The 16,118-nt window shown below is 44.3% G+C and overlaps 1 protein-coding gene across 8 annotated transcripts in view; it reads left to right on the top strand.

Moving 5' to 3' along the window:
- Nucleotides 1–16,118, top strand: part of CBLB (Cbl proto-oncogene B) — a 394,231-nt gene that overhangs the window by 169,828 nt on the left and 208,285 nt on the right. For all 8 annotated transcript variants that reach the window (XM_063953613.1, XM_063953612.1, XM_063953611.1 and 5 more), the window contains exons 3-4: nucleotides 3,133–3,279; nucleotides 7,839–7,995. In XM_063953613.1, coding sequence (XP_063809683.1) covers nucleotides 3,133–3,279; nucleotides 7,839–7,995 — 304 coding nt within the window. The remainder of the gene's footprint in view (nucleotides 1–3,132; nucleotides 3,280–7,838; nucleotides 7,996–16,118) is intronic.

Genomic DNA, 16,118 nt, shown 5'->3' with positions numbered 1-16,118 from the left:
CAACATGAGCTGCCATCAGCAACTCAAAATTAATTAAAATCCAATGACATGGAGGGGATGGCTGTGGACCGTTACAAACATTGAAATTAATGGGTATGTTAAAACAAATACGAAAAGCCCCAGCTATTGAATTTTTCATTACTACCTGCAACTCCATGAGGGCTTTAAAATATCACACTGGGCATTATTCAGCTTCAGCTGCAGTTTTGCTATTTTACCAAAACTGCAACTGCTTGCAAATTGCATGCTGGAGGCCACCCAGCATGCAAAATTGCCCAGCAGTGATGTTGTAGATACCCCCGTTTCCGCAGCCTGGCTGCAAATGCAGACGGAGAGCGGCCATTTTTCGAGTCACAGCAGCCGTGTGTAACATCACGCAGCCGCCCGAACCCACCCCCGTTTCTGACGGCACTTCTTTTCAACTGGATGGGAAAACGTTTGAAATTTAATGGGGAAGCGTTGAGATTTTTAATTATAATTTGGTAAATTCGCCCCTATAGTTGAGTTGGACAAATAATTTCACTCTTTGGTCATGTATGGCTATGGTCAATTTAAAATAAAAGTTGTATCATTTACATCACATGGCCAAAAGTAAATGGACATTCAGACATCACACGCCTACGTGCCTGTTGGTCTCCACTATGCTACTACACTCTTCACTCTTCCCAGAAGGCTTTATACTAGTTAGGGCTGAGGTTGAGGTCAGGGCTCTATGCAGGCCACTTAAATTCCTTAATACAAATACCATTGTATGTTGTAGCATTAAAATTTCTACTCACTGGAACTATTGAGCCTAGGCTAAACCCATGAATAACCGCCTCAGACCATTATTGCTCCTACACCAAACTCTACAGCTTTGGGACAAGAAGTTTTCTTGTGGCATCCAGCATTTGGGATGTATTCAGATGGTTGACGGTAATAATGTTGACCGGTATGATGTTGACACTGTTAAAATGTTGACAGTCTTCAATATTTCCAAAACAGACACTTTCTAAGCTCCCTCCCTCAAGCGGCACCCCTTAGTGACCTCACCCCTTTTGAACACCCCTGTAAGGCCCGCCCCTTGTCCAAAGGAAAGATCTGTCAGGTTTACGGAATCTTTATTGATACTGCTCCCTGAATGCCACCATAATGAGTCTTACCGGGAGACGGACTCCCCCCCCGGACATTTAATAAACTGATGTTTTAGGAAGATGGCATCCTAATGATAGTGCAACATTGAAATTTGCTGAGCTGTTCTGTACAACCCAATCTACTGGTGTTTATTTATTTTGTTAACAAAGTTTATACGGCTAAATGTTTGTTTTTATGCACCTACTAGCAATGGGTGTGGCTGAAAGGGCCAAACAGGTTATAATTAGAAGGTGGTGTTAACATAGTTTTGGTCATGTAGTGTATATTTAGTAGGTCCATTATGGGAGATTGCTTCACAACCTGTTTCAGATTAATATTGTATTGCGTTATAATTAATTAGCTGTAAGATAGGTGAATAGTAATATTGAAATAAAGCTGTTAGAAAAATTGTACATTTGTACAAAGTCTTTAAATGATTTAGTTAAATTGCGTATAAAAACGTTTTGTAATTGCATTGTGGCAAATTAAATTACTTCTCATGTGAGAGCAGTAGTTTGACCAGCTAAATGGAGCACCTAGGATAATCCGATTTATAAAGGGAAGCATCTAAATGTTATCTTCAGGGAATGGAAATGACAGGTTTTAAAACCAACCAATTAGGATAGAGCCGAATTGGAGATCAGCCTATAAAAGGCACCATTTCCTGTGGGCTGGAAGATGTGATAGCCAGTTGGACTACAGTTTGTTAGCTACGTGCTAGGAATTTGTGTTCTTTATTTGTCGGGATGGAAGATAACTTTCACATAGACTTATAAATGACGTTACATTGTGAGTGTCATCTTGAAGGCATCTTTTTTTCCCCAGCATGAATGCTTTAGTGTTCTGTCTTGCTGTGTTGTCAGTATGAACCACTGTTTGGTGCTGTTACCTTCCAACCATTTTTCCTGTTTCATGGCAATCTCTGTTTCATGCACTTATGACTATTTACAGGGCATAAAACATAGATGCAGTAAGCTAGAAATCTGTATGATGCTGAGGAAGTTGCATAGCTCAAGATGAAGGGGAGTGTATAATGTCAGGAAGTGGTATATACAGGTCATCGAAACCTGTGAAAACCTTGAATACGTTGTGCTTCTTGTTTGTTACACTTATAGTTATCCATAAGAACATGTTAGATCTTGTTGTGGTTTCTTTCTCCTTATTATTAGTTTGTCTTTTTTTGAGTCAATTTGCACAGATTACAATAATGCTTATCGTACAGTTTACTAGAACAATATGACTTGTCTGTACAATGCTGCAAAAATGGATACATTTTTAGGAGTCCCTAAAAGCAGTCTGTTATATAACCTGACCATTTCAGCAATGGTTTTAATGTTTGCATTCCTTTTGGCTTCATATATCTGCTAGCCCGGTGTGCCGACATTCTCTGACTTCATTTTGGATATCTGTAAAATACCTTCTGTCCGATATGTTTGGAGGAGTGCACAGATAGAAGGTCATGATCAGATCCATAGGGTTCCACCCAAAATACACCTAGAATCAGCACATACATGTTATAACACATGCGCTAAAACATGGAGTGTCCAACATTGTAATTGCAAAGAGCACATTCTGATATAGAAATTATATTTATATATGTAAGATTGCAAACCTGCTTATAATTTTTATTTGTGAAAACTAATACACTTTAGAAAATGACAATGTCCTAATCCTAAAACCACTGTGATTTTAAAAACTAGACTGATGATCCCACATTTTTATTATTTCTGAGAATGACCGAGTTTCCAATAGAATTCATTTTCCATTTCTCTCTGTTAAAGAGAAATAACAAAGGTTTGAAAGTTTCCTTCATTTATTTTCCATGTTACGTGAAATTCTGTGTGACAGAGCTGCAGTACTTTTACACTGGCATGTAAGCATCCCATTTTAGCATTAAAAGTTCTGTATCATGAATTATGGTAATAACCCACAGAGTTTGATAAAAATAGTATTAAGCAATGTACTGTAAGTAGAAATGTGTTGGCGGTAAGGCTTATGTTTGGGCTTTTCTCTTTGCAGGAGAAATCTTACAAAGCTGTCCTTAATATTTAGCCATATGTTGGCAGAAATTAAGGCAATCTTTCCCAATGGGCAGTTTCAGGGGGATACCTTCCGTATTACAAAGGCAGATGCTGCAGAGTTCTGGAGAAAGTTTTTTGGAGAAAAGTAAGTGTTTTAAATGTGACTGTAAACACTTTGCAAAATGATTCCCAAAAATGTACTTTTTTTTTTTTTTTTTTTGTGACCAAGCCACTGATCTGATGGCATATGTGAGAAAACCACTGAACCGTTGACGTGCGGTTAGGTGAGGCAGAGCCTTTCCTGTCATACTTACGTTAAACCAGACTTTTTACTATATAAAGTATATGAAAAATACAAAAAACATATTATAATTATCATCTTTTTATTATTCTAATAATTTTTATAGTCAAAATCTCTGGAGTAAAAAGTCTATGGCAGCACCTACCTTTTCTGCACATCTTTGATCAAATTTCACAAAATTTCCAGCAGTTTATACTACTGCACCTGTGTATAACGCCCACATAAACCCTTTGGCTGATAAATTGTGTGTAAATCTGGCTCTGGTACTAGCCAGTGCCTCCTCAGCCATTTAACTCCCTGCACTGAACTGATTACATATGTGAGAAAGACACTGATCTGATGGCATATGCAAGTGATGGTACAGTATCTGTAAACATGTTCAAAGAAAAGAATTTTGACGTCAGTGGGTTTTACACTGTTATCATTGTGGTTGTTCTTTAAAGCATTATAATGTTTCCTGTTTATCAGGACAATGACTGTTAGATCATATTAGGTAGAAGGTGATAAAAGTAACTTACAGTATAATTGTTTGCGGAAGAAGCTCTGTCGTCATCATCATAACCCACAATGCACACAGAAGATCAAGCATCTGAATGGAACTTTTACTGAGCCCACAATACAGTAAAGTTCCATGTCATCTCTTTAGCAATATTACACAGGAATATTTGATACGAATAGACAATCTGTTATGTCATGTTGTCTTTAGCATTTCTGTTTGTAATGCCTCACCTCGTCATTTGTTCCAAATTCTAAAACTGAATACACATACAGTATATGACATAATCATTATTTTATCAAGTACAACATGAAAAATGCCTACCTGCTACATTTGGAAAGTGGACTAGCAGAGACTGGCTGCGCTTTAGCAACGAGACACACAGCTCGAGTAAGCTGAAGGCCAATCGTGCATTCAAATTAGGCATGAGTGGGCTCTCTGCGACTTGTAGTGCGCTAGTAAATTACATAGTTACATATTTTTCCCTAATCAGTATTACATCACACCCATTGCTATCCGGGATCAGTTTAGGACAGGCAACAATTTTTATACACAGTCCTCTCTTTTCAGGGACGCAAATATAATTGGACAAGTTAACGTAATCCTAAATAAAATGTTCATTTGTAACACTTTGTCAAGAAGCCTTTGCAGGCAAATAAGTGCCTGAAGTCTGGATCCCTTGGGAATAACCAAATGCCGGATTTCATATGCAGCCAGGCCGCAACCCCCCCCTCCCCCCCCATTGCATCCGCATATGCTCCTGGGGAAGCTGGATATAACCAGCGAAACGCGTCACCAGGACCTGTGACTGATTTTCTTTCTGGCAATAATTGGACTCCTGCCATCCCTGGAGAATATTGCACCGCTACTGCTACTTGAATATTCCAGCAATACCGGAAGCACCCAGTGCCTATTGACATCTTGGGGCTGCCTCAATCCTGTAGGAACTGCTGCAGCCCACTCATATCAAGGTGCACCCTGCCTGCATTTGAAAGGACTACTGCTAAGGACCTTTTACGGGGAACACCTAACTTCCAATAATCGACATCCTATATGAAGTGGATAATCATCGGCAAACTAACAACCATCTGGTGAAAATCCTTGCTGTCAACGTAGTCAATTACATTTTCCTATAAAGGGAGAGTCCCAGCCAAATAAAAAACTGACTTATCATTGTTCTGAGTGGCTATTATCTATCTTTTTATTTTTATTGCTATCACGCAATATGAGATTTATTGACTTTTCATTAAATTTTATTCCTTTTGAATTCTGTGTATTTTTAAAATCTGTCAATATAAACAAGCCATTTGAACCATTTGTACAGCCAGCGCTGGTATCCATTATTTACTTTTGTCCGCAATCTAATTGATCTAAGGTTGACCCCTGGCAGTGCAGCCTGGCTATAATGGATATAATGGGGGAGATTCAAATGTTTGAAAAGTCAGTTGGGAGTCTGTTTTTTCCTATCTATTAGATAGGAAAAAACAGGCTCCCAACTGACTTTTCAAACATTTGAATCTCCCCCAATGTCTGATCAGATTCAGTCAAATTCAGCAGTTGTATCCCTATACACTTGAGAACGGTATACGTTCAGGACTCCAGCTGCTGTGATCCTGACAGCCAGCATCCTGAATGTATACCGTTCTGAAGTGTATAGGGATATGTCTGATCAGATTCAGACAAATACCGACAGCCGTCAGAACACAGACATCGGAATCCTGACCAGGTCAGCATCCCGACGCCAGGATACTGACAGCCGGGATCCTGAAGGCAAGTGTAGCAGGTGGGTGAGGTTTCACCGCCATCCGGGAGAGGTTAGGGTTAAGCTGTGGGGAGGGGGTGGGAGGTTTAGACACGGATGGGGAAGGATAGGGTTAGGCTGCAGTAAAGGAGGATACTTGCCTCACCCCAGCCGGAATCGTGACTATCGGGATACCGGTGTCTGTATTGTGACTGCCGGCATCCTGTCCACTGGGATAACATACCAATCCCTTCAGAACTCATCTGGCTGCTTCTGTTTTTTTTTAGTTTTTTTTTCACTTCATCAGTCAACACTATTGACCCAGTGCCATTGGAATCCATGCATGCCCATGCCATCACCCTACATTCACCATGTTTTACAGATGATGTGGTATGCTCATACACTTTATTGGACCCACTTCAGTCAGGCTTCCGTTCCCAACACTCCACAGAGACAGCACTGACTAAAGTGGTTAATGATTTGGTCACTACGAAGTCTAAAGGCCATTTCTCACTACTTATTCGTCTAGATCTATCTGCTGCATTTGACACTGTAGACCACTCTCTTCTCATACAGACATTACAATCCCTAGATCTTAAAGACACAGCCCTTTCTTGGTTCCTATCCTATCTATCTAATCGCTCCTTCAGTGTTCGCTTCTCTGAATCTACCTCCTCTTCGCTACCTCTTTCAGTTGGAGTACCGCAAGGCTCAGTCTTGGGTCCTCTGCTTTTCTCTATCTATACCTCATCTCTTGATAAACTAATCAGCTCTTTTAGTTTTCAGTATCATCTGTACGCAGATGATACTCAAATCTACCTATCCTCACCTGACTTGTCCCTATCTGTACTGGACTGTGTCACTGAATGCCTTTCTGCCATTTCATCCTGGATGACATCTCGCCACCTCAAACTGAATATTTCAAAGACCGAGTTAATTATATTTCCACCGGCCAATAGTAGGTACCAAACTGATATCTCTATCACTGTTGAAAACTCGACTATCTACCCTACCCCACAAGCTCGCTGCCTAGGTGTCATCCTTGACTCTAATCTGTCCTTTGTTCCCCACATTCAATCTGTCTCAAGATCATGTTACATGCATCTAAAAAAACATATCCAAAATACGACCATACCTTACACAAGACACTGCTAAAACTCTAATATACGCTCTCATTATCTCCCGCATTGATTATTGCAATAGTCTCCTAACTGGTCTTCCCAAAACGAGACTCTCACCACTACAATCCATTCTGAATGCAGCGGCGAGGCTTATCTTCCTCGCTAGACGTTCATCGTCTGCAGATCCACTCTGTCAGTCCCTCCATTGGTTACCTGTACTCTACCGCATTCAATATAAAATACTTTTACTCACACACAAGGCCATTAACCAAACTACACCAACGTACATCACTTCGCTTATCTCAAAATATCTCCCAACCTGACCTCTTCGCTCTTCACAAGACCTGCGTCTCTCATCCACACTCATTACTCGCTCCCACTCACGATTGCAGGACTTTCATCGGGCTGCACCCACTCTGTGGAATGCCCTACCACGCACAATAAGACTCTCCTCTAGTCTCCAAACCTTCAAGCGTTCCCTGAAAACTCACCTCTTCAGGCAAGCATACCAAATTCCAGAACCACCCACATAACATTCATAAACCTTCCTATCAAATTGCATCCACTCTGTACAGTCCACACATGTCCTCACATGTCTTCTCATTATATGCAATAGATAGCACCTTTCCTTATGTACACATGCCTATTTCCCTATAGATTGTAAGCTTGCGAGCAGGGCCTTCCTACCTCTATGACTGTTTGTTATCACCCATTTTGTTATTGTTATTTCAAATTGTAAAGCGCAACGGAATTTGCTGCGCTATATAAGAAACTGTTAATAAATAAATAAATAAATGCTTCAGATGTCATTCTTGAAACACAGTCTGTAAAATTACAGGTAGAAGCTTATTGGTTGGAACTATCTATCTCTCGCCAAAGTTTCATACATCTTCCCCAAAGTTATGAGAATTTATTCAAGACTTTTTTCGCTTTCTGTTATGTAAATGTTAAAATAGTACCTAGGAGCATACACATTGCTATTTAAATTAATGTATTTAAACAAAAACAGATTTTATTACTTACATTATTTTCCTCTCCTCTGCAGAACCATTGTGCCATGGAAAGTATTCAGACAGTGCCTTCATGAAGTTCATCAAATCACATCTGGCTTAGAGGCAATGGCTTTAAAGTCCACCATTGACTTGACTTGCAATGATTACATTTCTGTTTTTGAGTATGATATTTTTACTAGACTATTTCAGGTATGTCGGTATTACTGTACTATATTCTGTAGCTTGCATTTTCCATGTTTAGTTTTTATGCTTTCTATTTTGTGAATGCCTTACATTTTTGGAGGCCCAAAAAGATATTTGTACTGCAAATTCCCAAAGAATATTGGTCACAATGCCGGCGATGCAGGTGATTCTCCCTCTATGGGTAATGACCTCCATACAGGGAGAATATAACCTGTGGCAAGTGCAGAAAGCCATCGTGCCCACAGCATTGCGAGCCCACAAGGGGGCTTTCTAGCGCTTGCCATGCTGCCGGCATACTGGTGGCAGGGATGCCGCTGTCGGTATTGACGTCTGGCATCCCGGCCACCGGTCATTCATACTGAGCTCAGCCAAGGTTCTCGGATTGAGATTTGTATAGTAGCATTTGATGCTGTCTTCACCTTGATCCATTGTGCAAGATGGACAAATAAAATGTTTAGCTGGACTGTCTGCATCATATGATTAAATCCCTCATATTTAGTATGGTAGATTGAAGCCTTAGATCTGGGCAGTAATTCAAATGTAATGCAGGGCCGTAACTAGGTGTGTGCAGATGGGACACAACACATGGCGCTGCAGGGTATGGGGCGATGTTGGCGGCACTTGTCAATGACCTGTTTTAATTACTTTCACTTGCAGCTGCCGCCCTTTTTGAAGCCCAGCATCTCCTGACCGTCCCTGTCTCCTAACCTGACCCCTTCTGTGGCTTATACCTATACAGCAAGGGTATTAAACTCGTGGCACACGGGCTGCATGCGGCCCCTACCGTATCCTTTTGCGGCCCCTGGCCAGGGGTCCTTATGTGGTCCGGTGGCAGGGAATTGAGCCAGAATGCTGACCAGATTAGCAGTTCCTGGCTGCGGGCTCCGGAATGTAGCCCACCTTGTCCAGGCTCCGTAGGATGACCAGGGGCCGGCTCAGCAGCTACCACCCCCCAGCCCCAGCGGCGGCAGCAGCACCACCGCGGGCAGGAACGGGCTCCGGACAGCAGCAGAGAGCGAGGAGGGGAGTGGGCTGGAGCAGGGGCAGCAGGCTGAGAAGGAGGCTCCCGGGCACATACCAGCAGCACGGCCTCCAGCACACACAGCACGGCCAGCGAGAGAAGCGAGCAGGGCAGCGACTTCATCATCTGCAGCACGGTGCGGCTCTGCTCACCTGCCCGTCCTCTTATGTCGCCTGGCTCAGCTCCTGGCAACACAGTGGTGTCCCTATTGATAACAGAGCACTTGTTTGTATGTGAACGCACACCTATTGGGAAAAAATTATTATATAATACTGTTTACAGCTCTTTTAAGTGTGATGATTAGAGAGTCCACAGATTAAAAGCTTTTAAGGGTTCCAGTGAATTACCCTTGGTGGATGAGCGGAAGCAGGTACTTACAGCCGCTATCTCTCCCTAACACTAGTAGCTGTATAGTCGGCGGTTCCCGGCTGGTTCCCTCTTGCGGCTTCTCCCCTGCGCCCGTCGGCGGTAAATGCTGGACGCTTGTATGGTAAGCTGTTCCCAGCTGGTTCCCCTCTTGCAGCTTCTCCCGTGTGCCCGTCGGCGGCAGATATTGGACTTGAATCCTCCGGGGGCTATGGCTGGTGTCTCTAATGTGCGCTAACCAACGCGTTTCGGGCGGCATGCCCTTTCTTAATAAATAAATAAATATAAATAAATATATATATATATATATATATATATATATATATATATTTTTTTTTTTTTTTTTCTTGCGGCCCACTCAAGACTTGGACCTTAATAATGGGATTTTGAGTTTGACATGTCTGCTATACAGCATTCATGGACTTGACATGATAGCTTATTTATTGCTCAGTCACACTGTCCTTTATTACATATTGGGATGCTGATGTGTCCGGGATTCAACCCCCCCCCCACACACACACACACAGATTCCCGGTTATCAGAAGATGGAAACCCTTTTTAACATTATCTTATACTGTTAATTTCTCTATCGTCCTAGTGGATGCTGGGGTTCCTGAAAGGACCATGGGGAATAGCGGCTCCGCAGGAGACAGGGCACAAAAAGTAAAGCTTTTCCAGATCAGGTGGTGTGCACTGGCTCCTCCCCCTATGACCCTCCTCCAGACTCCAGTTAGATTTTTGTGCCCGGCCGAGAAGGGTGCAATCTAGGTGGCTCTCCTAAAGAGCTGCTTAGAAAAAGTTTAGCTTAGGTTTTTTATTTTACAGTGAGTCCTGCTGGCAACAGGATCACTGCAACGAGGGACTGAGGGGAGAAGAAGTGAACTCACCTGCGTGCAGGATGGATTGGCTTCTTGGCTACTGGACATCAGCTCCAGAGGGACGATCACAGGTACAGCCTGGATGGTCACCGGAGCCGCGCCGCCGGCCCCCTTGCAGATGCTGAAGTCAGAAGAGGTCCAGAATCGGCGGCTGAAGACTCCTGCAGTCTTCTAAAGGTAGCGCACAGCACTGCAGCTGTGCGCCATTTTCCTCTCAGCACACTTCACACGCAGTCACTGAGGGTGCAGGGCGCTGGGGGGGGGCGCCCTGGGAGGCAAATGTAACCTATATAAAGGCTAAAAATACCTCACATATAGCCCCCAGAGGCTATATGGAGATATTTAACCCCTGCCTGGATTCACTAAATAGCGGGAGACGAGCCCGCCGGAAAAGGGGCGGGGCCTATCTCCTCAGCACACGGCGCCATTTCCTCTCACAGCTCCGCTGGTCAGGACGGCTCCCAGGTCTCTCCCCTGCACTGCACTACAGAAACAGGGTAAAACAGAGAGGGGGGGCAAATTTATGGCGATATTTTGATATATATAAAGCAGCTATAAGGGAGCACTTATTATAAGGCTATCCCTGTTATATATATATAGCGCTTTTGGTGTGTGCTGGCAAACTCTCCCTCTGTCTCCCCAAAGGGCTAGTGGGTCCTGTCTTCGTTAGGAGCATTCCCTGTGTGTCTGCTGTGTGTCGGTACGTGTGTGTCGACATGTATGAGGACGATATTGGTGTGGAGGCGGAGCAATTGCCAAATATGAGGATGTCACCCCCTAGGGAGTCGACACCAGAATGGATGCCTTTATTTATGGAACTACGGGATAGTGTCAACACGCTAAAGCAGTCGTTTGACGACATGAGACGGCCGGACAATCAATTAGTGCTTGTCCAGGCGACTCAAACACCGTCAGGGGCTGTGAAACGCCCTTTGCCTCAGTCGGTCGACACAGACACAGGCACTGACTCCAGTGGTGACGGTGACGAATCAACCGTATTTTCCAGTAGGGCCACACGTTATATGATTTTGGCAATGAAGGAGGCGTTACATTTAGCTGATACTACAGGTACCACTAAACAGGGTATTATGTGGGGTGTGAAAAAACTACCTATAGTTTTTCCTGAATCAGAAGAATTAAATGACGTGTGTAATGAAGCGTGGGTTGCCCCTGATAAAAAGCTGATAATTTCAAAGAAATTATTGGCATTATACCCTTTCCCGCCAGAGGTTAGGGAGCGCTGGGAAACACCTCCTAGGGTGGACAAGGCGCTAACACGCTTATCTAAACAAGTGGCGTTACCCTCTCCTGAGACGGCCGCACTTAAAGATCCATCAGATAGGAGGATGGAAAATATCCAAAAAAGTATATACACACATGCAGGTGTTATACTACGACCAGCTATAGCGACTGCCTGGATGTGCAGTGCTGGGGTAGTTTGGTCAGAGTCCCTGATTGAAAATATTGATACCCTGGACAGGGACAATATTTTACTGTCGTTAGAACAAATAAAGGATGCATTTCTTTATATGCGTGATGCACAGAGGGATATCTGCACACTGGCATCACGGGTAAGTGCTATGTCCATTTCGGCCAGAAGAGCTTTATGGACGCGACAGTGGACAGGCGATGCGGATTCAAAACGACATATGGAAGTTTTGCCGTATAAAGGGGAGGAGTTATTTGGAGTCGGTCTATCAGATTTGGTGGCCACGGCTACAGCCGGGAAATCCACCTTTCTACCTCAAGTCACTCCCCAACAGAAAAAGGCACCGACTTTTCAACCGCAGCCCTTTCGTTCCTTTAAAAATAAGAGAGCAAAGGGCTATTCATATCTGCCACGAGGCAGAGGTCGAGGGAAGAGACAGCAACAGGCAGCTCCTTCCCAGGAACAGAAGCCTTCCCCGGCTTCTACAAAAGCCTCAGCATGACGCTGGGGCTTCTCAAGCGGACTCGTGGACGGTGGGTGGTCGTCTCAAAAATTACAGCGCGCAGTGGGCTCACTCGCAGGTAGATCCCTGGATCCTGCAGATAATATCTCAGGGGTACAGGTTGGAATTAGAGACAGATCCACCTCGCCGTTTCCTGAAGTCTGCTTTACCAACGTCCCCCTCCGAAAGGGAGACGGTTTTGGAAGCCATTCACAAGCTGTACTCTCAGCAGGTGATAGTCAAGGTACCTCTTCTACAACAAGGGAAGGGGTATTATTCCACTCTTTTTGTGGTACCGAAGCCGGATGGCTCGGTAAGGCCTATTCTAAATCTGAAGTCCTTGAACCTGTACATAAAGATGTTCAAGTTCAAGATGGAGTCACTCAGAGCAGTGATAGCGAACCTGGAAGAGGGGGACTTTATGGTATCCTTGGACATCAAGGATGCGTATCTCCACGTTCCAATTTACCCCTCACACCAGGGGTACCTCAGGTTCGTTGTACAAAACTGTCACTATCAGTTTCAGACGCTGCCGTTCGGATTGTCCACGGCACCTCGGGTCTTTACAAAGGTAATGGCCGAGATGATGATTCTGCTTCGAAGAAAAGGCATATTAATTATCCCATACTTGGACGATCTCCTAATAAGGGCAAGGTCCAGAGAACAGCTAGAGATGGGATTAGCACTGTCTCAAGAAGTGCTAAAACAGCACGGGTGGATTCTGAATATTCCAAAATCCCAGTTAATGCCGACAACTCGTCTGCTGTTCCTAGGGATGATTCTGGACACGGTTCAGAAAAAGGTTTTTCTCCCGGAGGAAAAAGCCAAGGAGTTATCCGAGCTTGTCAGGAACCTCCTAAAACCAGGAAAAGTGTCTGTACATCAATGCACAAGAGTCCTGGGAAAAATGGTGGCTTCTTACGAAGCAATTCCATTCGGCAGATTCCACGCAAGAATTTTCCAAAGGGATCTGTTGGACAAATGGTCAGGGTCGCATCTTCAGATGCACCTGCGGATAACCCTGTCTCCAAGGACAAGGGTGTCTCTTCTGTGGTGGTTGCAGAGTGCTCATCTATTGGAGGGCCGCAGATTCGGCATACAGGATTGGATCCTGGTGACCACGGACGCCAGCCTGAGAGGCTGGGGAGCAGTCACACAAGGAAGAAACTTCCAGGGAGTATGGACGAGCCTGGAAACGTCTCTTCACATAAACATTCTGGAACTAAGAGCAATATACAATGCTCTAAGCCAGGCAGAACCTCTGCTTCAGGGAAAACCGGTGTCGATCCAGTCGGACAACATCACGGCAGTCGCCCATGTGAACAGACAGGGCGGCACAAGAAGCAGGAGTGCAATGGCAGAAGCTGCAAGGATTCTTCGCTGGGCAGAGAATCATGTGATAGCACTGTCAGCAGTGTTCATCCCGGGAGTGGACAACTGGGAAGCAGACTTCCTCAGCAGACACGATCTTCACCCGGGAGAGTGGGGACTTCATCCAGAAGTCTTCCACTTGCTGGTAACCCGTTGGGAAAGACCAATGGTGGACATGATGGCGTCTCGCCTCAACAAAAAACTGGACAGGTATTGCGCCAGGTCAAGAGATCCGCAGGCAATAGCTGTGGACGCGCTGGTAACGCCTTGGGTGTACCAGTCGGTGTATGTGTTTCCTCCTCTGCCTCTCATACCAAAAGTATTTAGAATTATACGGCAAAGAGGCGTAAGGACGATACTAGTGGTTCCGGATTGGCCAAGAAGGACTTGGTACTCGGAACTTCAAGAGATGATCACGGAAGATCCGTGGCCTCTACCTCTAAGGAGGGACTTGCTTCAGCAGGGTCCCTGTCTGTTTCAAGACTTACCGCGGCTGCGTTTGACGGCATGGCGGTTGAACGCCGGATCCTAAAGGAAAAAGGCATGCCGGAAGAAGTCATTCCTACTTTGATTAAAGCAAGGAAGGAAGTAACCGTGCAACATTATCACCGAATTTGGCGAAAATATGTTGCGTGGTGCGAAGATCGGAGTGCTCCGACGGAGGAATTTCAACTGGGTCGATTCCTACATTTCCTGCTATCAGGATTGTCTATGGGTCTCAAATTGGGATCTATTAAGGTTCAAATTTCGGCCCTGTCGATTTTCTTTCAAAAAGAATTGGCTTCAGTCCCTGAAGTTCAGACCTTTGTTAAGGGAGTGCTACATATACAGCCTCCTGTGGTGCCTCCAGTGGCACCGTGGGATCTCAATGTGGTTTTGGACTTTCTAAAATCTCATTGGTTTGAACCACTAAAGAAGGTGGATTTGAAATATCTCACATGGAAAGTGACCATGCTTCTAGCCCTGGCTTCGGCCAGGAGAGTGTCAGAACTGGCAGCTTTATCTTACAAAAGCCCATATCTGATTTTCCATTCGGACAGGGCAGAACTGCGGACTCGTCCGCATTTTCTCCCTAAGGTGGTGTCAGCATTTCATCTGAACCAGCCTATTGTAGTGCCTGCGGTTACAAGTGACTTGGAGGACTCCAAGTTACTGGACGTTGTCAGAGCATTAAAAATATATATTGCAAGGACAGCTGGAGTCAGAAAATCTGACTCGTTGTTTATATTGTATGCACCCAACAAGATGGGTGCTCCTGCGTCTAAGCAGACGATTGCTCGTTGGATCTGTAGCACAATCCAACTTGCACATTCTGTGGCAGGCCTGCCACAGCCTAAATCTGTAAAGGCCCACTCCACAAGGAAGGTGGGCTCATCTTGGGCGGCTGCCCGAGGGGTCTCGGCATTACAACTTTGCCGAGCAGCTACGTGGTCAGGGGAGAACACGTTTGTAAAATTTTACAAATTTGATACTCTGGCTAAGGAGGACCTGGAGTTCTCTCATTCGGTGCTGCAGAGTCATCCGCACTCTCCCGCCCGTTTGGGAGCTTTGGTATAATCCCCATGGTCCTTTCAGGAACCCCAGCATCCACTAGGACGATAGAGAAAATAAGATTTTACTTACCGATAAATCTATTTCTCGGAGTCCGTAGTGGATGCTGGGCGCCCATCCCAAGTGCGGATTATCTGCAATAATTGTACATAGTTATTGTTAACTAATTCGGGTTATTGTTGAAGGAAGCCATCTTTCAGAGGCTCCGCTGTTATCATACTGTTAACTGGGTTTAGATCACAAGTTGTACGGTGTGATTGGTGTGGCTGGTATGAGTCTTACCCGGGATTCAAAATCCTCCCTTATTGTGTACGCTCGTCCGGGCACAGTACCTAACTGGAGTCTGGAGGAGGGTCATAGGGGGAGGAGCCAGTGCACACCACCTGATCTGGAAAAGCTTTACTTTTTGTGCCCTGTCTCCTGCGGAGCCGCTATTCCCCATGGTCCTTTCAGGAACCCCAGCATCCACTACGGACTCCGAGAAATAGATTTATCGGTAAGTAAAATCTTATTTTCTTACCCTGTTTCCAAGACACAGACATTGTCAATTTTTAATTGAACCTATTAATTAAGTGAAGGGTAGATATATTATCCCAGAGATGTATCACACGTGGAGAGAGGTAAAGTTGAGTATTTGCCCAAAGTAAATGATGCTTCTGACTACAGGTATCATGTCATGCACTGTGCTAGATAAGTGACAGAAGATGATTGGGTGCTTTGGACATCTTTACTTTATCTCTCTCCAGGCTTGATGCATATCCCCATGAGTGCTGTATATAAAATATGTCTCTCTGCTATACAGCAGGTCAGGAGTACCAGCAGGATAGTAGAGTAATAATTTGCAGACCCTGTGAAATTAGCATTCAGTAAAGATGGGAGACTCAGTCAATGAATACATGTTTATGTTAAAATATAAAAATGTTATTATGTGGAATATTTAACAAATAATATTTGCGAGACATCTCCAAAAACAGTCAGTTTTGGGGGCTGCCCACAAATATTAAACAGCCC

This window comes from Pseudophryne corroboree, chromosome 2, assembly GCF_028390025.1.
Source record: "Pseudophryne corroboree isolate aPseCor3 chromosome 2, aPseCor3.hap2, whole genome shotgun sequence".
Classification (NCBI taxonomy): domain Eukaryota; kingdom Metazoa; phylum Chordata; class Amphibia; order Anura; family Myobatrachidae; genus Pseudophryne; species Pseudophryne corroboree.
Note: the sequence above shows the minus strand (reverse complement) of the source record. Positions and strands in the feature narration are given on the sequence as shown.